The sequence below is a fragment of the Xenopus laevis genome, chromosome 3L (assembly GCF_017654675.1).
Source record: "Xenopus laevis strain J_2021 chromosome 3L, Xenopus_laevis_v10.1, whole genome shotgun sequence".
Taxonomy (NCBI): Eukaryota; Metazoa; Chordata; class Amphibia; order Anura; family Pipidae; genus Xenopus; species Xenopus laevis.
The window spans coordinates 105,485,056-105,507,890 of NC_054375.1; the positions used below are offsets into that span (position 1 = coordinate 105,485,056).

At 39.1% G+C, this 22,835-nt stretch overlaps 1 protein-coding gene across 3 annotated transcripts in view; it reads left to right on the top strand.

Moving 5' to 3' along the window:
- Nucleotides 1-4,348: 4,348 nt before the first annotated feature.
- Nucleotides 4,349-22,835, top strand: part of znf280d.L (zinc finger protein 280D L homeolog) — a 34,541-nt gene continuing 16,054 nt past the window's right edge. For 2 of the 3 annotated variants that reach the window (XR_001934885.2, XM_018253042.2), the window contains exons 1-9: nt 4,349-4,488; nt 6,788-6,938; nt 15,434-15,496; nt 15,575-15,939; nt 17,143-17,260; nt 19,202-19,414; nt 20,576-20,749; nt 20,861-20,976; nt 22,205-22,431. Coding sequence is in view for 2 of the 3 variants with exons in the window: in XM_018253042.2 (XP_018108531.1) it covers nt 6,794-6,938; nt 15,434-15,496; nt 15,575-15,939; nt 17,143-17,260; nt 19,202-19,414; nt 20,576-20,749; nt 20,861-20,976; nt 22,205-22,431 (1,421 nt within the window). In the remaining variant the exon portion in view is untranslated. The remainder of the gene's footprint in view (nt 4,489-6,787; nt 6,939-15,433; nt 15,497-15,574; nt 15,940-17,142; nt 17,261-19,201; nt 19,415-20,575; nt 20,750-20,860; nt 20,977-22,204; nt 22,432-22,835) is intronic. The other variant, XM_018253043.2, reaches the window with a different exon arrangement.

The window sequence follows — 22,835 nt, forward strand, 5'->3', positions numbered from 1 at the left end:
TGGCGTCCAGGGTCAGACTGGGGGGCCCACTGGGACCACTATCCAGGGCCCCCCTCTGACCTCCCTGCCCGCCCCCTACTGTGACGTGGCGCTCTACGCGCACACTTGTAGGAGCGCTTGGCATGCACGCATGAAGGTGCGCTCAGCGAATGAGCAGGAGTCGTAGTGCTGAAATTTTTTTTTCAGTGAAATCCCAATTTGGGGAGAGGGAGCCTGGCCCGGTGGGGTCCCAAGAGTATCGGGGCCCACCGGGTTTTTTCCCAGTTTCCCGCCGGGCCAGTTTTTTTGTGGTACCCTCCTCCCCCCCTACATTTCCTAACATATGGCACCTAAACTATACAGTGGGCACATGTATAGGGCAAAATAACAACTCTATTTTATTATATAAAGCTTTCCCAGGCTTGTGTAGTGTAATGTATTTACTGCTACATATACGTCCATTGTACTTTAACTTGGCGCCGTATGCAAATTAGGCTTCGCTTTGCTTGACGAATTAACGCTAGCGCAACTTCGATACCTTTCGCCTCCCTGAGCGCAACTTCGGATTTTAGTGAATTAGCGGCGCCCTGGCAAAATTCGTCTGGCGAAGTGCGGCGAAGGCGTCGATAGCGTATTTTTGGCGCTTAGTGAATTTGCCCCTATATCTGAAGCTACCTATTGAAGTAAATGGTAAGATTAGCTAACATTCAATTTTGAACACCGGGGTAGAAATTTGCGAGCTCATGTTTTTTAATGCGTCTTTTTAGAATTTTGACGGTGCAGGCATTTAAGTTGTATATTGTAAAAAAACGGATTATCTTCTATATCTGGTTCATCTGTCTTGGGGGCAGATTCACTAAAGGGCTAAGTGACTAACATTAGCGAAAATTCGCCAGCATGACGTCATTTCGTTACTTCGTTAATTTACTAACGGGTGCAGGTGTAACTTCCCTAGCGAAGGAGATAGACTCTATCGGTAATTCGCTCCCTTACGCCTGGCGAAATTGCTGTCTGGCAAATGGACGTAACTACGCAAATTCACTAAGATGCGGATTTTACTGAATGTTACCTCTTGCTCCAGACATGCCTTCGCCACCTCAGACCAGGCAAAGTGCAATAGAGTAGACAGGAGTTCCTCAAAAAATAGTTGAAAAATTTTCTAAGTCTCAAAAAACACTGGCGACTTTTCATTTTTCAGGGTGATAGCAGGCTGCAAAAGATCGTAAATTTTTTCTGGGGTACGCGGCTTCCACCTACATTTCCTAACATATGGCACATAAACTATATACTGGGATCATGTGTAGTACAATATAACAACTCTATTTTATTTTATTAAGTTTTCCCGGGCTTGTGTAGTGTAATGTATTGGCTCCAACATATACGTCCATTCAACTTTAACTTCCCGCCGTATGCAAATTAGGCAATGTGCTAGCGCAACTTCTATTCGCTTGCAGCATTAACACTAGCGCTACTTCACCAGTGTTTGGCGACCTGGATGCAACTTTGGATTTTAGTGAATTAGCGTTGTCCTGGCGAATCTACGCCTGTCGAAGTATTGCGATGTGAGAGAAGCGGATGCTAGTGCATGTCTACATATCATTATATTATATATCTGCATATTCATCATATTTATACTGTATATTTTCTACACTGGGTCTATACTGCAATTACAATATATTTCTGGAGATCATAATATTTCTGCAGTTTTTCAATATTGTTGTATTATATGTAGCTTCTGTCTTTTAGTGTATTTAGATTTACAGCATGTTATGTTGCTCTAACTGTTTCTGCCACTCGCATTCAAACTGTAAGTATTAAAGAAGCCCTTTATGTTGAGTCCTATAATTCTACAAGAATGCTACTAGTTGCTTAGTGAGTGAGTATAATTTGTGGGCTGTTGTTCTTTGCTTTTCTTTTGTAACAGCTCTCATTGTTTCTGTGGTCCAGATATTAGCTACTGCAGTCACAGTTATTGCATTACTCTATTTCTATAGGGGTCTTCTGTTGCAGTGCAGTTTTATTGTGGCAGAATTGTCTGCTCTTGCAGATTAGCTTTAACTACAGTAGTGAAGCTGTTGCAGTAAGATTTATCTGCATTAGCTGCTGCATTGCAGTGTTTTGGGATAGTGGGTGTAGCATGCAGTGTACCTGTGAATAACATTACAGTGTACTTTTCAAGTCTGTCATCAGTATTTATGGGGCTCCATACTACCCAATTATTATCACATGGGATACCTGGGCACACTGGGTAGCCCTGCCAAACTAGTAAAATAGGCCACAAATTTAAAAAAAAGTACTCTTCCAAACATACTACAATTTTGCCTAACCCTGCCCATTCATCACATGCTACACTCATTTACAACCCTCGAATGAAGTCCGACATTGGGGTTCAACCCCATCTGAATTAAAATATTATAGAAAATAAATAATGAAGACCAATTGAAATGTTGCTTACAAGTGGCCATTCTATAACATACTAAATGTTAACTTAAAGTAAACAACCCCTTTAATAAAAAAATTCAAAAAGAATTCAAGTTAGTAAATTGCATTCTCTGCTCTAGAAAAGCTGAATTTCTGGTGTAATAACTAGAAAGCCTGCTCTTAAAAATTACCAGGAGTGGCTTTTACTGCCCCTGGTAACTTGTGGGGAACTGCCACCTGAGCTAAGCTTCTCACCTTGCCTCAAAGCAGAAATGCCCGTTTGCGCCTGCTGACCCTGTCAAAACTTCTCTTTGTCATTGCTTGATATGTAAGTTAAGTAAGTTTCTAGGTAAGGCAGGACAGTTTTTGTGGAAATTACGTAAATTGAGTATATTTTGCCATAACTTTTTACATAATTTATACAATTTGTGTAACTTACACCACGTGGCCAGGGTCAGTTCCCCATGTAGATTTCACTGGACCTGCTCTCCTCCTCTGGTGGGGACTGGGCCATAATAGAAAGTTGCACCACCACAACAGAGCAACTTGAAATTGATCTGTCATTGATACATCATGACATGCAGAAAATTCAAACAACACTGCTGCACTAGAAAATAGAGTCTCCTCACTAGACAACTCAGTAACCCTTTTGCAAAATGATGTATTAAAGGAGAAGGAAGGTCGTCTTGCACTTGGGGTGCCAAATGTTAGGCACCCCCCATGTGATTGCAGTTACTTACCTGAAACCCCAGGCCGGTGCTCCTATTAGCAGAAAACTGCACCAGCCCGTGGTTATTCCACTGAGCACCACGGAGCGATCCTCTTCTGTCTGCCTCTTTCTTGCGCAGTAGAGCGATAGGCCGAACTTTAACTAAAAAGTCGTCTATTTCGATCTACTGCGCATGCATCTGCCCCGGGAAATTTGAAGAAAGAAGAAGCCGGAGGAGGATCGCACCGTGGTGCTCACTAAAATAACCCCGGGCCGGTGCAGTTTTCTGCCAATAGGAGCACCTATTGGCAGAAAACTGGGGTTTCAGCTAAGTAACTGCAATCACTTGGGGGTGCCTAACATTTGGCACCCCCAATTGCAAGACGACTTTCCTTCTCCTTTAATGGATTAAACATCAACTTAAATTGGCCATAGAAATGTCAGATGATGTGAAAAATAGACTCCGGAGAAGCAATGTGTGGATAATAGGATTAACTGAATGCACTTAAGCAACCAGTCCATAGTTATTTATAGAAAATGGCTTAACAAAGTACTGGACCAAAAAACCTTTATTAGGGACTTTGTGCATGAGCCTTGCGACAGGTAATGTGCTGGTTTTTGGTTGTGTCTGTAGCATCAATAGGAGGGTGGCTGCACACACAGAGCCTCAAAATGATGGTTACACTTCCACTACCTCCTCCTCTCTTCCAGTGCTTTCACATTATCTACCTACACTTTGTTGTTTGCTGACACTAATTACTTGTCGCCTTTATGAGGTGTCTTATAATATTTGTGTTTTATAAACTATAAACCTTGAGGAGGGAGTAATCAGAGAATGTAAGTTTCATGTCTGGGTGATGGGAAGACTTACACTGCCACAAACAAATTTCCATTTTTCTTCGTTATTTATATACTGCACAAGCCTTTGTTTATAAAATTTCCATTGGTAAGCTTCAGGCCTAAATAACAGTAAAATGTCGTCATTAGGTGAAAAATATTCTTTCACAGTTTTGTGGAGGAAAAGTTTCTATAACCTATGAGAATGGAGAAAGTAAACATTGCCTTTTCTCCTCATTCATTTTTAGGTTGGGTTATCCCTTAGACTGTAAACTCTGAGCAAGGGGACCTCTAATACCTTTTTATTCTATAATCCTTGTTTGTTGTAAATGATTGTTAAAGCAAAAGCACTGATTAGTAGCAACTTCATATTTTTTTTTTAACAATGGGTTACTCCGCCTCTGCTCATCACTCCTACGTAACGCGTCACTGCGCTTACGTGTAGTCGTGACGCCGAAGTCTCGCGTGATGAGACTTGTGGCGTCGAGATTTTATGTAACGCAGCAGGCAGGGAGCTTGCAATTAACAGCTTTGTGGGACGGGTAAGTAGCGAAAAGCGGTACTGTTGGGCGCTTACATTGACTAGCCACCCCCTCTGCTGTCAATAAAGTGCAGACTTCGGAAGTGAAGTTTGGACTTCCCCGCAGCCTATCCAATCCTCACGCGGCTTTGCTGGGACTAAACCTTATGTGACAAAACGAGCAGTACAAAAGGCTGTGTTGGGGGAAAGAACATGCAGTCACTGTAGCTCACTCCCTCCTTTCTGAATTATCTATCTTACTGACAACAGTAAATGCAAGTAAATGCAGAACAGCCGGGCTATACCAATATTATACGCAGGGGTGACTGCCCCCCCTTTCTTGAGGGCATGTGGTTTTTCTTTGTGGTCCAATGTTTACTGAGGGTCTAACATACACCTAGCATTGACATAGCAAGTCTTTTAATACATGAAAACATAATATCTACCCCTCTATAGTTCTAGTTATATTTAGTAGAACAAATGTTTTAGCCTCCAGCTTCATTCTTTTACTATAGCAACTGTTCTATTTTGCTCCCTTTATAGTAAAGTATATGGTGGTGTTCTGAAGCAATATAGGCTATATCGAAACACTGTCATCTTTGGCTGCTATTTGAGAAATAATGTGAGTTCAGCACAGAATACACCTTGTCTGCCATAGCCCAAAGTGATCAGTGCAGTCAAACAGAAAATAAAATCACTATTAAAGGGGTGGTCCACCTTTATAGGGGATGTAAAGGCAAAACAATTAAATCCCATTTTTACTTTCTTTAACAAAAAAAAACCAATATACTTTAATTAAAAAAATGTGTACAGTTTTTATAATAAACCTGACTGTATGCAGTGAAATTCCCCCTTTGTTTTACTTGCTCTGACTGCTGCAGATAGGAAACTTTCGACGGTCCCTAACTGCTCTGCAGGGAAACAATCATACTTTCAAACGGCAGGCACCTAACTTCCCTGACCATCAGCAGATTTGTTTCCCTGTAAAGCAGCCGGCAACTGTGTAGAGATTTGTATCCACAGACCCAGTGCAGTCTGCATATTCTGATTATTAATCAGTCTTGCTGTATTGGCTTCTATGGCAGATATTATTTAATTTGTGCTGTTTTGATAATTTATTACGATCCCTAAGCTTAACTTCCCAACTGAAGCCCAGACCACACTGAGCATGTGCATAGTCTTGGTCTTGTTAAGATGTTTAACAAAGTTGCAAGATGACAGCCCCCTGCGGCCAACATAAATCATTTGTTTTTTAGGCATCTGGTGCAATAAGTTCATGTTTGTGTTTAGTATACAAAATACAGCATTTCTAGCATTATTCTATTTTAGACTTTAATTCCCCTTAACTTTAAGTATGTTATATAATGGCTAATTCTAAGCAACTTTACATTTTTTCTTTTTATAGTTTTTGAATTATTTGCCTTCTTCTTCCAACTCCAGCTTTCAAATGGGGGGGGGGGGGCAGACTATCTATAACTCAAAACCACAAATAATAAAAAATGAAAAACCAATTTCAAATTCTCACTCACTACATCATACTAATAGTTAATTCAATGCTGAACAATAAAAATTAGCAATAACAATAAATGTGGGGTATTTGCAGAGCATTTTTTTTTAGATTGGGTCCGCTGGAAAGAGTCAGAAGAAAAAGGCAAATAATTAAAAAGCTATAAACAAAAAATGAAGACCAATTGAAAAGTTGCTTAGAATTGGTTTGTCTATAATATACTACAGGTATGGCATCTGTTATCCAGAAAGCTCCAAATTACGGGAAGGCTGTCTCCCATAGACTTCATTTTATCCATATAATCAAAATATTTTAAAATCATTTCCTTTTCTCTGTAATAATACATTAAAATAGTACGTTGTACTTGATCCAAATTAACATATATTTAATCGTTATTGGAAGCAAAACAATCCTATTGGGTTTATTTAATGTTTAAATTATATTTTAGTAGACTTAAGGTATGTAGATCCAAATTGCAGAAAGATCCATTACCCAGGTTCCGAGCATTCTGCATAACAGGTCCCATACCTGTACAAGGTGAACCACCCCTTTGACCCCTACGGAGTTGTATGGAATTTGGATGCATGTTTCATTGGTGTGTTACTAAGTAGTCTGTCAGTTGGTAACTTTCTTATGTGTATGGTTTCATTCTGGATAAAATTGTGCGGTTGAAATGTTTTTTTTTTTCATTTTTACATAAATGTTTCTAGCTTTTGTTTTTCTGCTATCGTGATTTTGAATGACGTTTAGTTATGTAGTGATTTGGTTGAGAATTTCCCTGTTAACTTTCTCTTTTAATTTGATGTTACCATAGCTTAAAATGGCTGAATTGTTAATGGAGTGTGAGGAGGAAGATCTAGAACCATGGCAACGTAGAATAAAAGAAGTTGAAGATGATGAAGATGATGATGACGATGAGCTAATATTTGTTCGGGAGATTAGTGGAGCAAAGCAACCACCTGCAAGTAAGAATTATTGTCCAAATAATATAAAATGAGATCCATCAGAGCGTTACCCACGTGTAGTAGCAGTGGTGTTGAAATGATTATTAATTTCTAAATAGTATAATTAAGCGCATCTTCCCCAGCTGTGCCTATGGCATAGAGGAGGGGTAGACCATATTTGATAGCTGAAATTTTTAAATGAACTTACAACAGCTATAATGCTATAATAAAAAAATATATGCTTTAATAAAAAAAAGAATTAGGACTTCACGTTTAACTTGAAAAGGACAGATTTTTGTGTCTGGATGAGAGGTCCACTTTAAAGGAAAACTAAACCCCCGTACCAAAAAGACCCTCCCCCCCCCTTAACTGCCTGGATTGCCCCCCCCCCCGACCTCTCCCTATACGCACTGTGCATTAGTAAAAAAAAAAATCGGACCCTAAAATGCAGAGAAGCTCAGCGGAGCTCCAGGGCCTCATTTTCCACCTTTCTGTATTCTTTCGGGACTCAATGCCGATATGAGCTCCCGCAGGGTTCATGTAGATGTTGAGTCCCAAAAGAATACAAAGTGGTGGAAGATGGTGCCCTGGAGCTCCTCTGCACTGCTCTATATTTTAGGGTCAGATTTTTTTTATGGTTTTTTTCTACTAATGCACAGTGTGGGGGGGGGCAATGGCAGGCAGTTAAGGGGGGATTTTTTGGTACGAGGGGTTTAAGCTGGCCATAGACGCAAAGATCTCATCGTACGAATCGAGGATTCGTACAATATTCGGACCGTGTGTGGAGAGTCCCGACATTTTTAGTCTGGCGGAGATTGGTCGTTTGGTTGATCGGACAGGTTAGAACATTTCTGTCGGCTGTGGTTAATATCTATGCCTGTATTGCCGATCGTACGATTTTCAGGGGAGACTGTCACTAGCTTTGTCTATCGTACGATTGTTCAATATAGAACACGAACAGCACCTTCTTGATATAATAAAAAGGCCTTTATTCAAACATGGCACAGACCAATCTTAGCAACGTTTCGAGCCGTCTCTGGCTCTTTATCATATTGATAAAGAGCCAGAGACGGCTCGAAACGTTGCTAAGATTGGTCTGTGCCATGTTTGAATAAAGGCCTTTTTATTATATCAAGAAGGTGCTGTTCGTGTTCTATATTGAAGTATCTATGGTGTGTGGTGGCCACCTCTGAACGTGCACCTGAAATAAGTGGAGGAGTTGTGTGCTGACACAGAATTACTTATATCGTACGATTGTTGTCAGGGACAGAACATCAGCTGATCTGTTCTTACTACTTCTGAATGGTAAGACTTTGATCTTTATGGTTAGTGGCAGGTCGGGAGATGGGAAAGTCCGATCGTACGAATCAACGTCTGCGGCCAGCTTTAGTTCTCCTTTAAAAGAAGGTTCAGTGAACAAATCAACTGTGCATATAGAGTTTGGCCTAACTCAGGTTCTGATGCTGCACATGCACTGGTCTTTTTTTTTTTAAACACACAGGGAATGTATTGTTTGCCAGGCTTATCTCGGTTAAGATCCAGTAACTTGATAGGTTTTAGATGTGATAGGTTCTGTGACTGAAATACTCATCCCACTTCATGTAACTGTGTGGTGTTACCTGACTCCAGCATGTTAGGGGCTTGCTTTTAATGAGATACTTGAACTGAATATAGAGATATGTTTTCCCAGTTACAGGTCATAGGGTGATGTCACAATTAGCATTGTCTCTCGCTGCTGGTGGAAAAACTCCAGTGGAGGAAATGCCAATACCACTCCAAACCATCAGTGCAGACAGTCTGTGGGGGGGAATTCACAAAAGTGGTGATATTGAAACAAAATAAAAATGGAGGTTGAATTTCCCGACATAATTACAAACCTCTACTTCTGTGAATTTGTTCTTTAAACACGCTGTTTCTGGATTTTATCACTAGCACAATATTTTAAACCAGTCAGTCTGTCATCAGATGACTCTCAGCTGAGCCTGTGCCTTGTTCTAAAGATTGTGTGTTTCAGATAACTAGCAAAATAATGCAAATATGATGTAAAAAGTTGTTTTTGTCCCCTATTTTATGTTGGCAGTGAGCTACCTTGAGATATAAAATACACTTTTATTGTTTTTACTTATTTATAAAAATGCTAAGTAATCTTTTTACATATTGGTATTCTAGAGTTAGGCAGAAAACAGGGCTTTTACCCCAACAATATGCTTCTGATCTCCATGAATATGCTAATAAATATACTGCCACTGAAAGCAGGATAGATGGAGATTGAAGAGATCAATGCAGAGCTGAGGACAGGGGGACAAATTACATGGAGCTTTACTCAATTTCTAAAATGTTGGGAATAATTTTTGTTAAAAGTTTTGTTTTTCTTCTCTGTTTTCATCATCTATTTATATAGCACCAACAAGTTACGCAGTGCTTTACATTAGATAACGAACAGGGAACAAATAGTAAGTAACAAACAAGGGTTTACAGATACAATATAATGAGAGGGCCCTAGTCTCAAGAGTTTACAAACTAAAGGGTTAGGGTAGAGTCCTGCGCGGGCCCATTTTTTGGAACCCGTACATGCAATCAGCAACCCGCATTCTTACCTGCTTGGACTGGCTACCCGACCCGCAAGTACCTTATTCGCGACCCGCTGACCATCAAGAATCAGGGAGTGCTGTCATTGTAAACCGGAAGTAGGCATGATCAGGGAAAAAAGGAGTAAAACAGGAAGTGACATCATCGGAAGTAGCCACGATCAGAAAAAAAGGAGTAAAAATCGCTATTGGGAAGACTCGTGGCCCAACCCGCAGAACCGCCGACCCGCGTCTTTAGCTGCACCCAGAATTTCTACCCGCAACCCACAGGGTACCACAGGTTGTACCCAACCCGCTGCAGGACTCTAGGTTAGGGTACATTTGAGACATAGGAATTTTAGAAACAAATTTGTGATTCATAATATGACTGATTAATTAAGATACATTGAATAAGCTTCCCTAAACAGGTTGGTCTTTAGGAGTGTTTGGAAGGAAGGAGAGAGTTTGACTGCTCGAGGCAGAAAGTTCCAGAGAGCATAATGTGAGTGTTAGCAATTTGAATTTGATTCTAAAGGAGATTGGGAGCCAGTGAAGGCATATACATAGTGAAGGAGCTGATGTTTTGCGGTGAGATAGATGAACAAGTCTAGCAGCAGCATTTAGAACACACTGGAGATGTGAAAGGCGACTTGTAGGAATACCTGCAAGGAGTAGGTTGCAGTAGTCAAGGCGGGAGTTGATAAGAGACTGGATAACTGTTTTGGGTCTATCTGAACTGAGATACGGCCGTATTCAGGCAATGTAGTGCAGCTGATGTGTGGTGAAACAGACAGATGAGTCTAAGATAATTTCTAGGCAAAAAGGCGAAAAGTGATGTTGTTAACTGTGAGTGAGATCTAAGGGACAGGGAAGGATCTTGGAGGAAATATGTGAGTGTTGTTTTAGAAAAATTCAGTTTCAGGTGGCGCTGTAACATGATGGAGGAGAAATCAGAAAGGCAGTCTGTAACTTGGGAAAGGACAGAAGGAGAGAGGTCAGGAGTAGATAAGTTGAGTTGGGTGCCATCAGCATAAAGGTGATACTGAAATCCAAACGACTGAATAAGTTTTCCTAGCGAAGTAGTATAGAGTGAGAACAGCAGATGACCTAATACACAGCTTTGAGAAACTCCACTAGAGAGAAGGAACGTAGTAGAAGTAGAGTTAAAGAAAGCTACTTCAAAGGAACGGTCAGGGGGGCTTACTAATTAGTTAAATGTGGCAAACAGTCGTGATTTAGAAGATAGAGTGGAGATTAAAATAGAGAAATACAGTTGTTTGGCTTTGATAGAGCTTGATTGTAGCAAGAGAGCATGAACTGAAAGTGGATGAAGTCAAGATCAGTTCATGACTGACTTTCAGCTGATCTGGTACATCTTCTGAGGTACCAAGTTAAACTAGTGTGCCAGGGTTGGAGTTTCACTGGTCTACTGTGACGGGTAGTAGAAGGAGCAAGAGTCAAGAGCTGTTAAAAGAGCATCGTGGAGAGAGAAGCTGCCATATACAGACAAGAAAGGTTGTTAATGTGAGAGATCCTCTGGTCTGGTACTGTTAATAATTGTTGTGGAGCAAACTTGTTGAGGTTTCTGTATGTGTGGGTGGAGAGAGATGTTTGTGATAGCGCAGGTTAAAGTGGGGGAAGGAAGAGTTAGTAAGGTTGGAAGGGTGACATGAGTGGCAGAATGTAAGATCAAGAGCACGACCCTCAATATGAGTAGAAGCTTTGATCCACTGAGTGAGAGTAGTTTAGAAGTAACTGGAGAAGCAGCGTTGTCCATGGAAATATTTATTGCAAATCGATCGAGCATTCCGGAGAGCACATGAGAAAGGAAGAGAAGGGTGATGGCTTTATGTGAATGAGGTTTGCAGGATTAAAACATATATAAGGTCTTAGAGATTGGAGAAGACATTGATAAGCGCCTGTGTGTGAGAATAGACGAGGGTAGGAACGATGAGAGAGTGGGACCAGGCTTCTGGGAGATATCCCCAGCTGCAAGTAACATCAATAAGGAAAGTGACACAAGGTGTGACCTAGATTTAAAATTGCGAGCATTGTAATGTTTGATGGGTTGAGAGGGGTTAATTGAGAACAATGCAAGGCAGTGTGCTTCGATTGAGAGAGGGAGATGGGAGCAATGAGGAAATTAGAATTTCAGGATAGTCAGATGGATGTTGGAGGGCTGAGGATATATGCAGAAGTATAGAGGAGAGAGAGAAAAAGAAGCCAAACAAATTGAACATAGTTAAATGCTATAACCAAGCTTATATTGTTTACAGAAGTAATGATGGATTGATGGATGAGATGTCCAATGTTAGCTGGCAGTTTCCAATCCAACTACTGATCCAACTGCTGTCTAACTCTATCTAACTCTAACTTAATAGCTATAGAACATATCACTCATACCCCATAATTGAATAATTGACTGGTATTACAATGTTTATCAACTGACTTGAACAGTGACTTGCAGAAAGGAAGGAGTAGTTTGTCTTTTTAACATGTTCACAAAAGTCTCTGTAAAGTCTCTTTCACCAAAAATGAAAAGTGACAGTTCAGTTGGAATTTTGTCAGATTTCTGATTCTGAATATGGAGAATGTATTTTCTTCACTTTTTAATACCATTTTTACTCCATAAAATGCTGTCTCCACATTTGTGAAATCCCCCATGGCTTTAATTGTCCTTTTCACAGTGGGTGGATTTAGGCCCAAAAAAACTTCAGGTATGAATTGTGTGCAATGACTGCATGCAGTGACAGTTCACTGACTCCATTGGCATTTTCCATTTGTGGAGAAAATGCAAAATGTAATGTTCCACTTTCACCTTATTCCAAGTTAAATCATCACTCGTCAGTTATTCCCATCCTGTCCACCCTCTTTTGTCTTAGTGCAGCAAATAAGGCAAAAGGAGACAAGATACTGTAGAGATAGAGTTGCAGTTTTACCAAGAAAGGGTATGGGGTGAAGCATGCAGGCAGAATGTTTTTAAAGCTTCGGCTGGATGGGAATATTGAAGAGGCGGGGGGTGGTGCAGCTGTGGTCAGAAAAGCAGAAAGAACTTCCATTTCTAGAGTGCATCACTTTATTTGGAACAAGGTTGGGGGGATGATTTTGACAGCGTTTGGGAGGCTGATCAGTCAAAGTCAGGGGCAGAGAAGTGTTTTTTTTTTGGGGTTTTTTCAAATCACGTGTGTGCATGAATAGGTTCATGTTAAAAAAGGGGGTATATTTTCCCTTTAAATATTCTGTAATTTTGCTTAAAGGGGCTTTAGGGGAGTGCATGTGTAATACATTTGGGGAGTGCAGGACAGTAGTGCTAGCCGAACAGAGCAGGATAGAAGAAGGATGCAGAAGCAGCATTAAAACACAGCGCAATGCTCACAGGAGGATTTACTACTAAGAACATGGCGGCTGCTGTCATTGATGCGCTCTGGTACAAGGCAGGGCTTTCCGGGGTTCAGTGCACCTTCTTGAGAACTAGAGGGCGCTCTCACAAAGTTGGGATTCTAGAGCAGACCAATATATGACAGTGCTTATTTGATAAATTGAGTTGTAGCAACTGGTACTCTTGTTGGTTTGTTTGTGTATAAAAAAAACTCACAATTGCTGATTTAAAATATTGTTACATTAGAGATTCACATAGATTCATACTTTCTTTTGTTTGCCTGCAGTATAATGTCAATCCTTCTGCACCAACTGTCAGAAACAGGGTAACACTTTCATCTGTGGCACACTTTGTGTTTATTGGAAACACCTGGCATGGCATAATCAGATGATCACGATAAGAGCCCTTAGCCGCAAAGTGCAGAAAAGATGTTGATTGTTTTTTGCTGTTGGTAGAGAAAACTCTGAAACAAATCAAAACAGGGAATTTTAAGCTATTCCATGTTTGGGAAGAAAATTAGCATACCAGTATACAACCACCTCATATTCCCATTTAGGGCAATAACAAATGTTATTAGTTGGCCACAACAAATTTCTTCTTCTGTGGGCCGCTAATCTCTTCCAAATGCTTTCCCACCAGAGATAAAGTGAATCGCTGCTGGGGAAATATATGCGTCGCTTTCTCTGAAGTTTTTGCGGTATGGCACAATAAATGCACATTCGCTAAGAATTATCTGCTTTTGAGCCTTTTTGTTCCTATGAACCTTAAAACTTTGTATTAAATTACCCTGGTGGTGGGGAAGCAAAGGACTAAAACCATAAGGATTGTTATGTACCAATGTAAGGTGCAATCTCATATTAGTTCTAACTACTAGTTGGTCCAGAGGAATGCAGAAAAACCTGAAGCCTCTCCAATTTGCCTTCAAGGGGGCAAACATCTTCCTGGCTTCAGGATAGCAACCAGCTTTATGCTGAGATTTATTGTCAGTAGCCCTGTATTTTCTCTTGATAACAAGCCATCCAACTCCTCCTTGAAGCTATCTTTGCTTCTGTGATATTTTTCTATAGGTATACATACAAAACAAGAATATATGGCACCTGAATACGCTTTATTTCTTTTTAAGGACCATACAATTATAATATCTATTTTATAGTATAGTATCTTTAAATAGCAGAACACTAAATGTTAATGAGCCTTGTAGATGAATTGTAATGCTTTTTGGAACATTTACTCTGATACCCTAGAACTGTGCTGTCCAACTGCTCTGGAACTGAGGGTTGTAATTTAATGGTCTGTGTTGTAGGTCCGATAACAGTTTCCAAATGCTAACAAACCCCAGAACAAACCCTACCAGGCTCATGTCCCACATGTAGTATAACAGAATATGGCACACACAGAGAGCATAGGGCAGACAGAGAATGGCACACACAGGGATATATGGCAGGCAGAGAATGGCATACACAGGCAGCATAGGACAGGCAGAGTATGACACACACAGGGAGCATAGGACAGGCAGAGTATGGCACACATAGGGAGCATAAGGTAGGATGAGGCCCACAGTAGTGTTGCCATCTGTCCTGTTTTCACCAGGACAGCCTGGTTTTCGGAAGGTTTTTCTGTCCAGATTTCCAAATTAGAAAATTTGGACCAGATATTGTAGTTAATGGCATGGTGATCAGCTGATCACCACATCGTCAGTACCACCCCTGACATTGTCAGCTCCACCTCTGATGTCCCTCATCCCGCCTCCGACATTACCGCCCCCGCCCAAGATGAGCCAAAGAAAAGGTGGTAACCCTAGCCCACAGGCTGCAAGTTGGATAGCACTGCTCTAGAGCAGGGGTCCCCAACCTTTTTCACCTGTGAGCAACATTCATATATAAAAAGAGTTGGGGAGCAACACAAGCATGAAAATTTTTCTTGGGTGGTGCCAAATAAGGGCTGTATTTGGCTATTGGTAGCCCCTATGTGGACTGGCAGCCTACAGGAGGCTCTGTTTGACAGTACACCTGGTTTTTATGCAACCAAAGCTTGCCTCCAAGCCTGGAATTCAAAAATAAGCACCTGCTTTGAGGCCACTGGGAGCAACATCCAAGGGGTTGATGAGCAACATGTTGCTCACAAGCTACTGGTTGGGGATCACTTCTCTAGAGTATATCTAGAACTCCTTTCATAAGGCCTATGGAATATGGAGTATTTTCATTGTAATGGTAATGTCAAACCAATAGTAATGAAATGGAAAATGCACATATGAAAGGCGTGTAAGGGTGTTTAACATCTTTATTTCCAGCCACAGATTGTGACACAAAACTGAGGTTAATGGTTTATGGTACAAGCCACCCATTGTCAGTATGGGAAGTGGGAATGTGAATTCTTGCGATGCAGTTCTCCATTTGAGTGAACACTCCATATGCCAGGTCTAAGACAAGAGTAGACTTTTGCGACAAAAAATAGATGGGCATCAGAAAAGGGATTTACCCATTCAAGCATAAAAAGTGATGATCGAAATAATCCTGTAGACTATATCCCTTTAAAAGCACTGTAAAATTGTTTTTATTTTTTTTCAACAGATAATGCACAAGTTACTCAACCTAATCCATTTCCATGTGCTGAAAATGGAACTCCTATCAGAGGTAGTAATCTTACTTATAGCAGAGCATTATGTTTCTTTATATTATCTATTCTTAAATTACATCTTGTTTTCTTTATAGGAAACACTGCTTCATTTTGTCCTTCCAACAACCACTATAAGACAGCATCTACTGGAAACACTATTGCTCAGCCAGCTAATACCATGTACCAACCTGTCACTAGACCAGCCACTAGTTCTGCCATTGTCCAGCCACTGCCAAGACCTGTTGGCTCTCCAGAGCCATTAAAGCGGCCACTTACAGGATGTTTTCCATCACATCAGCCACCAAGGCCAAGCCCAACTATTCTCCAGCCTGTCTGCAGACCTGCAACTGCTCCTTCAAATGCACAGCCAGCATGTAGAAACAATGCATTTCCTACAGCCGCTCAGCCAGCCGTCAGGCCAGTTGCCACCATTACTGCACAGCCTGTTATTCTGAACCAGGTAATTTAAAAAATGTTTGCATTTCCCCCCAAAATAGTTTACTTTTATTAAACAGCATTTAATTGGTTAGGGGCCCTTTACTGACGAGAGCTCATTCAGTAAGGTTTATGTAGAAAAGGTGCATTAAACACTATCCAAACTTCAAAATTAAAATAAATTTAAAAAAATATGTATATAATATACATATGTGTGTACATACACCTCTAATCCTCATATTTTTTAACAGGGAGCTCCTAATTATAATTCACAGGTTTCAAGGAGTCATGTGAATTACACCACTAAGCACCAATTATAACTGGTTCTGGTTGTTTCTATTTTCTGGTGGTTTTGACTCCTGAAATTATAACAGAGCCTAGCTGATGATTAAAAGACCTAGAGGATCTCTGATGTCTGCTACCTTGTTTTCAGGAATAAGAACTGAAAGGGATAAATAAATACTCCTTTCAATAGCTATTCCATTTTCAGATACCTGTAAACCATTGGGAAATTTTTAATATATGTTTAGTGACAGAATTAAATGTAATTTTATGATGCAAAAAAAAAATACTTTAGGGTGGAATTCTTAAATCACGCTCTACTGCTAGAAATAGAGATTGAAAATGCTGGAGAAAGGGGACATTGGAGGAAAAATGTATCTTTTCTTTCCAATTTTTTGAGGCTGCTGGCATAGAATATGGATTTTACCTCAGAAGTAGAGAAGATGGGCATTCGTGAGCTCACTTGGCTTCCCTCAGTCATTCCTTAAACTGTCAGAATCTTGCCCATCTATTTAACCCAACAATATTTTCCCTCATACCTCCCATCATTTGAATTATTTAGACCATGTCCCATTCTGTCCTGACCATACCCAGTTACTGCTAGACACTCCCCAATTGACCCAAACCAATCCCACTTTCTAATGAAGCCCTGCCAAATTATGGGGGTTCCCAGTGTGAGGCTGTTCTGCAAATATCGGAACCATTAGGTGGTATGCTGAGGGCTGTGAGGCTCACATAGGATGAAGCACTGACATGAACAAAATCTCCACCCTATCAAAGCTGGGCATTTCTTCCCTGTGAATAGGAAATCAGCAAAAGTGGGATTTTTGAAAAGAGCTGCTATAGGCTCGATGCTATATGAAATAAATTTTGGCTTTTGAGGAGTTTTTTTTATTTGCCAGCATTATCTGTTGTTAAAAGATCAAATTTGCTTCATATTTTACAGGGTTATATTGTGAATTCACCCCAAGTTTCCTCAAGTAATCCCCCAAATGTAATGTATACATTACGACCAAGCACAACATTAACACAGTACCAGGGTGTACATCCTCTCAGTGTCACAGGTTTGTATTAAGCTTTGTGTGACTAATGCATCTGTGTGATTGTGAATTTAAACAAAAGTTCATGACAGTAGTCTGATACAAGTTACGAACAAAAGTGTAACTTCTTGCGGTGTTTCACTGATTTCATTTCTGTCTCCCTGAAGACTTTCTTTTTATATGTATGGTAACAAAACTTTCAGAAGTCAATTTGGAAATTTTTATGTCATTTGCCTTACCAATATGGATTTTTGCTGCTTAGTTAGGATTACTTACAAGGTACTGATTTATTGTAACAGATAAAATGGAAACCATTTTTAGAAATTTGAATGATTTGCTTAAAATGGACCCTGTCGGAGATGTAATTCAGAGCTGTCCGGATAATGGGTTTTCATGAATTGGATCTCGTAGGTCTTACTTTCAGCTTTAATAGGAAGGAATTTAAATAAAAAAAATGTCATGTGAACCATTAAGGAATTACAAACAAGATTATACATAGACCTCCAGTTTTGGGTGCTCAGATAATTAGGTAAACTGACATATGTGTAAATAACATGATCATTGTTAAAAATCAATATCAATTGCCGTCATTGAAATGCATGCTGTTTTGGTTTATGATCAGGTGACTGACTTGGACATTGTAGAATATTCCACTTATTTGCCTTTGAAAGTTCCTGGGTTACTCTTACAGTATGTTTGGGGTCATTGTCCATCTGCACTGTGACGTTTTGCACTATTTGGTTGAATCTGAGCAGATAGCATAGACCTATGCACTTTAGAATAAGCCCTTTTGTCAGCATTCATATCATCAACACTAGTGACCCAGATGCATGTGCAGCTATAAATGCCAAACTTCCTCCACCACGTTTCAAAGAGTTGTTTTTCATGGTTATCCAACCTTTTTACTGTTGTGGAGCTCACCAATGTGCTCCTTCTTTCTACAATGTACCAAATTGTTGCCACTTTTTAATGTTTCTGTAAATTCTGCTAAGTATTTGTTTTTTTTCTTTTTTACTGGTATTGACATCATTCTTATCTCCAGACCTTTTACCTGATAAATTGTTGATGAAATAATGAGATAACTGCCCACATCTGGTCATGAAACAGTGTATCAAACTATCAAACAATTGTCCAATTACTTTTGGTCCCTTGAAATAGAGGGGACAGATGGGGAGGGGACAGATGATGAAATTCCTAAATTATTCGCCCAGTTTGGCTATAAATACCCTTAAAATCCATCCACCCATTCAGCCCACATTAATTACACAACTTCAGCTCAAATATTTCTTGGTGAAAGGCTAAAATGACAATGACTTGCGAGAATAATATGTAGCCCAAAAAGTAAATCAATTAGTGCCGATAAAGTATTGCATGTGGTCAGGGCCAGGCTATTTTTTTATTCAGTTGTCAGACCAGCAGATCAGCAGATCTCAAGATCTAACCTCCCTTACAACAACATTTGTCTTTCAATATCCTTTAGTTATGGATGGCTTTAATTGCCTATGGATCAGGGAAGCCATTGTTTTTGACTCATATATGGGCCAATAGAAAAAAGAGGCAGCATTGCAGTTCCAGGGGGCATGGCAAGTTAAACATTCTCCATAAGAGGGGCAATGCACCTGGTTTCTTCATATCATACATGTATTCTTAATGTGTGTCTCTGTAGGGAGGGTCATCCTTATCCTTAAATTGTGTGCGGAAATAAGCAAAAAGTAATTAAAATGAGGTGCATAATTAATTTGAACTTGTGTTACAACTATCCTCTGTGGTTTCTAAAAGTACTGTCTTGAATTGTTGGTTGGTTAATGCCATATCCATGTGTAAGATACATTTGCTAAGCACATCTGCTTGGAATAGGATTGAATTTAAATGACTCTAAATGTAATTATTTTTTTTTTTTTTATTGTCTCTTTTTGTGTTGTAGACTCACGCTAACACATAATTTTATTTATTTATTTTTGACAGTGAATGCAACTCCTTTAGTTCGGCCAGTACAGCCACTTAGCCAATCTCTCCCTGTATCAGTTCCCACAAGGACAGTTCCTGCAGCCGTACACAGACCTTTTCCTCAAATGGCAACTGTTGCAAAAAATCTAAACCTGGTAACAGAACCACAGCAGTGTTTAATACTAAATTCACAGAAAACTCATCAAGGAATTTCAACTCAAAGCTCTGGAGGTACAAATTGAACTCAAAACTTTTCTTTTTTTTTTTGTTTATTGTTGGTGTTTTTGATTATTGATGCTTAGATTAGAAAAATGAAAGAAAGTAAAAGAAAGTTTTCCAAATACAGATGCATCAAGAACAATTGATAGCACATTAGAATGTAACAAAGTACACATTATGAATATAAACATGTTAAATACTTAAAAAGCTCCATAATCAAGATATATAGGCCATCAGTATGCTGAAGCACCAGTCGGGCTTGACATATATTGGTCACTGCAATCTCAAAATTGAAGCTTGATATGTGTTTTCTGTACAGTATAACCATACTATATATACATGTTTGCAGTCTTAGAAAGTACTGTGTTTAGTTTCATACTTCCAGTAACTCGTTTCTCAGCATGGCCCAAGCTAGTTACTTTATTTATGTAATTTTTAAACCATGAGGTTGTAGACTATAGATAAAACTTTGCAAAGAGAACACATGGTAGGAAATTTTCAGAAGTTATTACAGAGGATCAATTTAGGGTAGAAAACTAAACGTAGAAATCCACGTGCTGCTGACTTTTAATATCTTCGTTATAATATAATAGAAGAGCTATGAAGAGTGTTAAGGGAAGCTGCCAACATCCTTTTAAGTTTTTCTATAGTATATACAAAATTATTTGCTGTAACATTGTATCGAGAGCAACAGAGTGTAGTGGTGGTAGTTTCTTGAGATCTTGAGAACTGTCAATGAATGGAAACGGTAACCTGAACCAGAGTTTCTACTGGATAACATTTATGAAAGTTAAAGTGCTTATATTTATAATGATACTTTTTTTTAAATATTTATTAACTGTTGTTATGCATCCAGTAGTGGATGTACTTAGTTTACCTATTTGCAGGGGATTATCTCTATAGTTTCTTTTAGAGCAGGTAGAGAAACATCAGCCTTCTGTGCCAATTTAAAAGAAATATATCAGAATAAGTTTTTCAAGAGACTACTTTTAAATGTGTTGCTCAGGAATAATTACTTGTACTACATCAGTAAAATATCCATGTGAGTACCAGTCTGAGAAATAATGGTTAATTATTGCACTGCAAAACAAGCAATACCTTTAGACAAATATTGACATTGCTTACATTTTTTTCCAAATCCTAAGCACTATATTTCTTTCTTTATATTTTAAGCAAGTATTGGGTGGAATGACAACACCGTATCAGAGAAACGCCCAGCTCCTATTGAGATTTCTGATGATTCACCAAAAAAAACAAAAAATGCAGAGAATGAATGTGACAACAGATTGACTGATTTATCAACATCAGTGAAACCACCTACATTGTCACAGTCTTCCCCTACAAAAGGTAATATAGCTTTTAGATAACTGCATAGATGTAAGTTGTAGTCACTTTAATGTATATTCTTCTAAGGAAGAGTCTGTCTTACAAGAAGTATTATATTTTGTCTGTTGCTAGTAAATGCAGGGACCAGTTCTGGAACAACACCGAAACATGGGCCACCTTTTCCTCGAGCATGCCCAAAATGCAACATACATTTCAATCTCTTGGAACCTATGAGAAAGCATATGAAGGTAAGAAGTCTGTTTGTTAGCCCTGTGTATCTACAGACACCGTTTTAGGTTTTTGAAAATGGAGTAGTTAATACTGGAAGGAGGTTCAATGAATAACCTTGAATAAATGATATAAAGCATGAAAGGATCCACTTATATATGTGCATCTGCAATATTGGATACCCTATATTTCTATTGAATTGGAAGACACAACTAAATATTGTAGGTCAGTGGTAGTCTGAAAACGTTTGTCTGCAATATACCATTATACAAACCAATTTTTCCATGTGGTTTGATAATTATCTGGCATACAGTAGGGGTCATTTTTAAACACTGGGCAAATTTGCACTTGGGTAGTAACCCATGGCAGCCAATCAGACGATTGCTTTCACTGTTCAACATTATGCTGGATGAAAAAAGCTCATGACTGATTGATTGCTATGGGTTACTGCCCATGTGCAAATTTGCTCAGTGTTTTTAAATGAGCCCCACTTTGTTTGTATAATTAAACAATAATTGCAATATGCAATGATTTGTCTAATCAAAATGACATAAGTCATTTAAACTGGGCATTAAACCAAAGTAGGCTTAATCATCATATGTTTTATTTGTGCAATTTGCAAAAATAATTCATTGGACGGAACATTTTTTTCCCCCAGTTGACAGTCAGTGGTTTTTCCATTCATTTATGCATTCCTTTTTCTTCCCACACTTGTAATTATTCCTGTATATTTTCCCTTCCATGCTCTACTTTCCTCATCTCATAACGTTTTTGTACTGTTCTACCTTATACTTATTTACTTGGGAGAATTTTTCTTTATCTGTCATGGTTTATAGCTATTTGTAAGTGCTTATACTTTTGGTGTTTTCAGGCCCAAAGTTTTTTTTTAAGCCCTGAAGTTCCTGAATACTGAGACTTGCTTATTTCATTGTGGTTTTTCTTCTATTGCTATCTAACTGAGAATCTCAGGGAAAATGTATGTCCTAGCTCTGTGTTACTGGGTGTGGGTTCCGGCGTATTCCCTTTCTTTATTTATGCAGCACAGGCAAGTGCTTCATTACCATATAGGGGTTTATAATAAATTAAAAAGCAAGGATATATACATATATATATACATATATATATATATATATATATATATATATATATATATATATATATATATATATATATATATATATGAAGCCAAAATAAATTTTGATGTACTTGGTACTTACCTCCCTTTCTTCCTCTTCTTTTTCTTTCTAGTTTTGCTGTCCTGACAAAGTGGACCACTTTTTTAGTGGATTGGCAAACATTGAAGCAATGAATGCACCAGGAATGATCGAGGATGCAGAAAAAGGAAAGCTGATCATGTTAGTTAGTGATTTCTATTATGGAAGGTATGGAGGAGACCTTGACTTGACCCAGCAGGAGCAGAAGACACACACTTTCAAATGTTATAGCTGTCACAAAGTTCTTAAGAACAACATAAGGTATTTTGATTCTACCAACATAAAAGTTGTCAGACCTGCATGTGTAACTGTTGGTATGATGTGGACAGTGATAGATCATTTGCAATTGGTCTTTGTATGTGTGCATTTGAATTGAATTAACATTTTATTAAGCAGTGGGGAAGGTACATTGATGCTAACTTTTTTGAGGGGACTCTACAGAGGAACAGAGCAGAACTGTAAGAGCTGGTGATATGCTCTCTGTCACTTTTCCAAAATCTGCCAACGAAGTTGTGCCACCCAATGGCCTTGTGTGAATAAATGTCTAGCTAACATTGTTTCTCTCTTTGATTTTCCTATATCTTTATCTTAATTTATCGAGGGTTTCAGTGGTGTTGGAGGCGGCTGGTAATTACGTATGAATGACAATGTCATTCTTTGAGAAG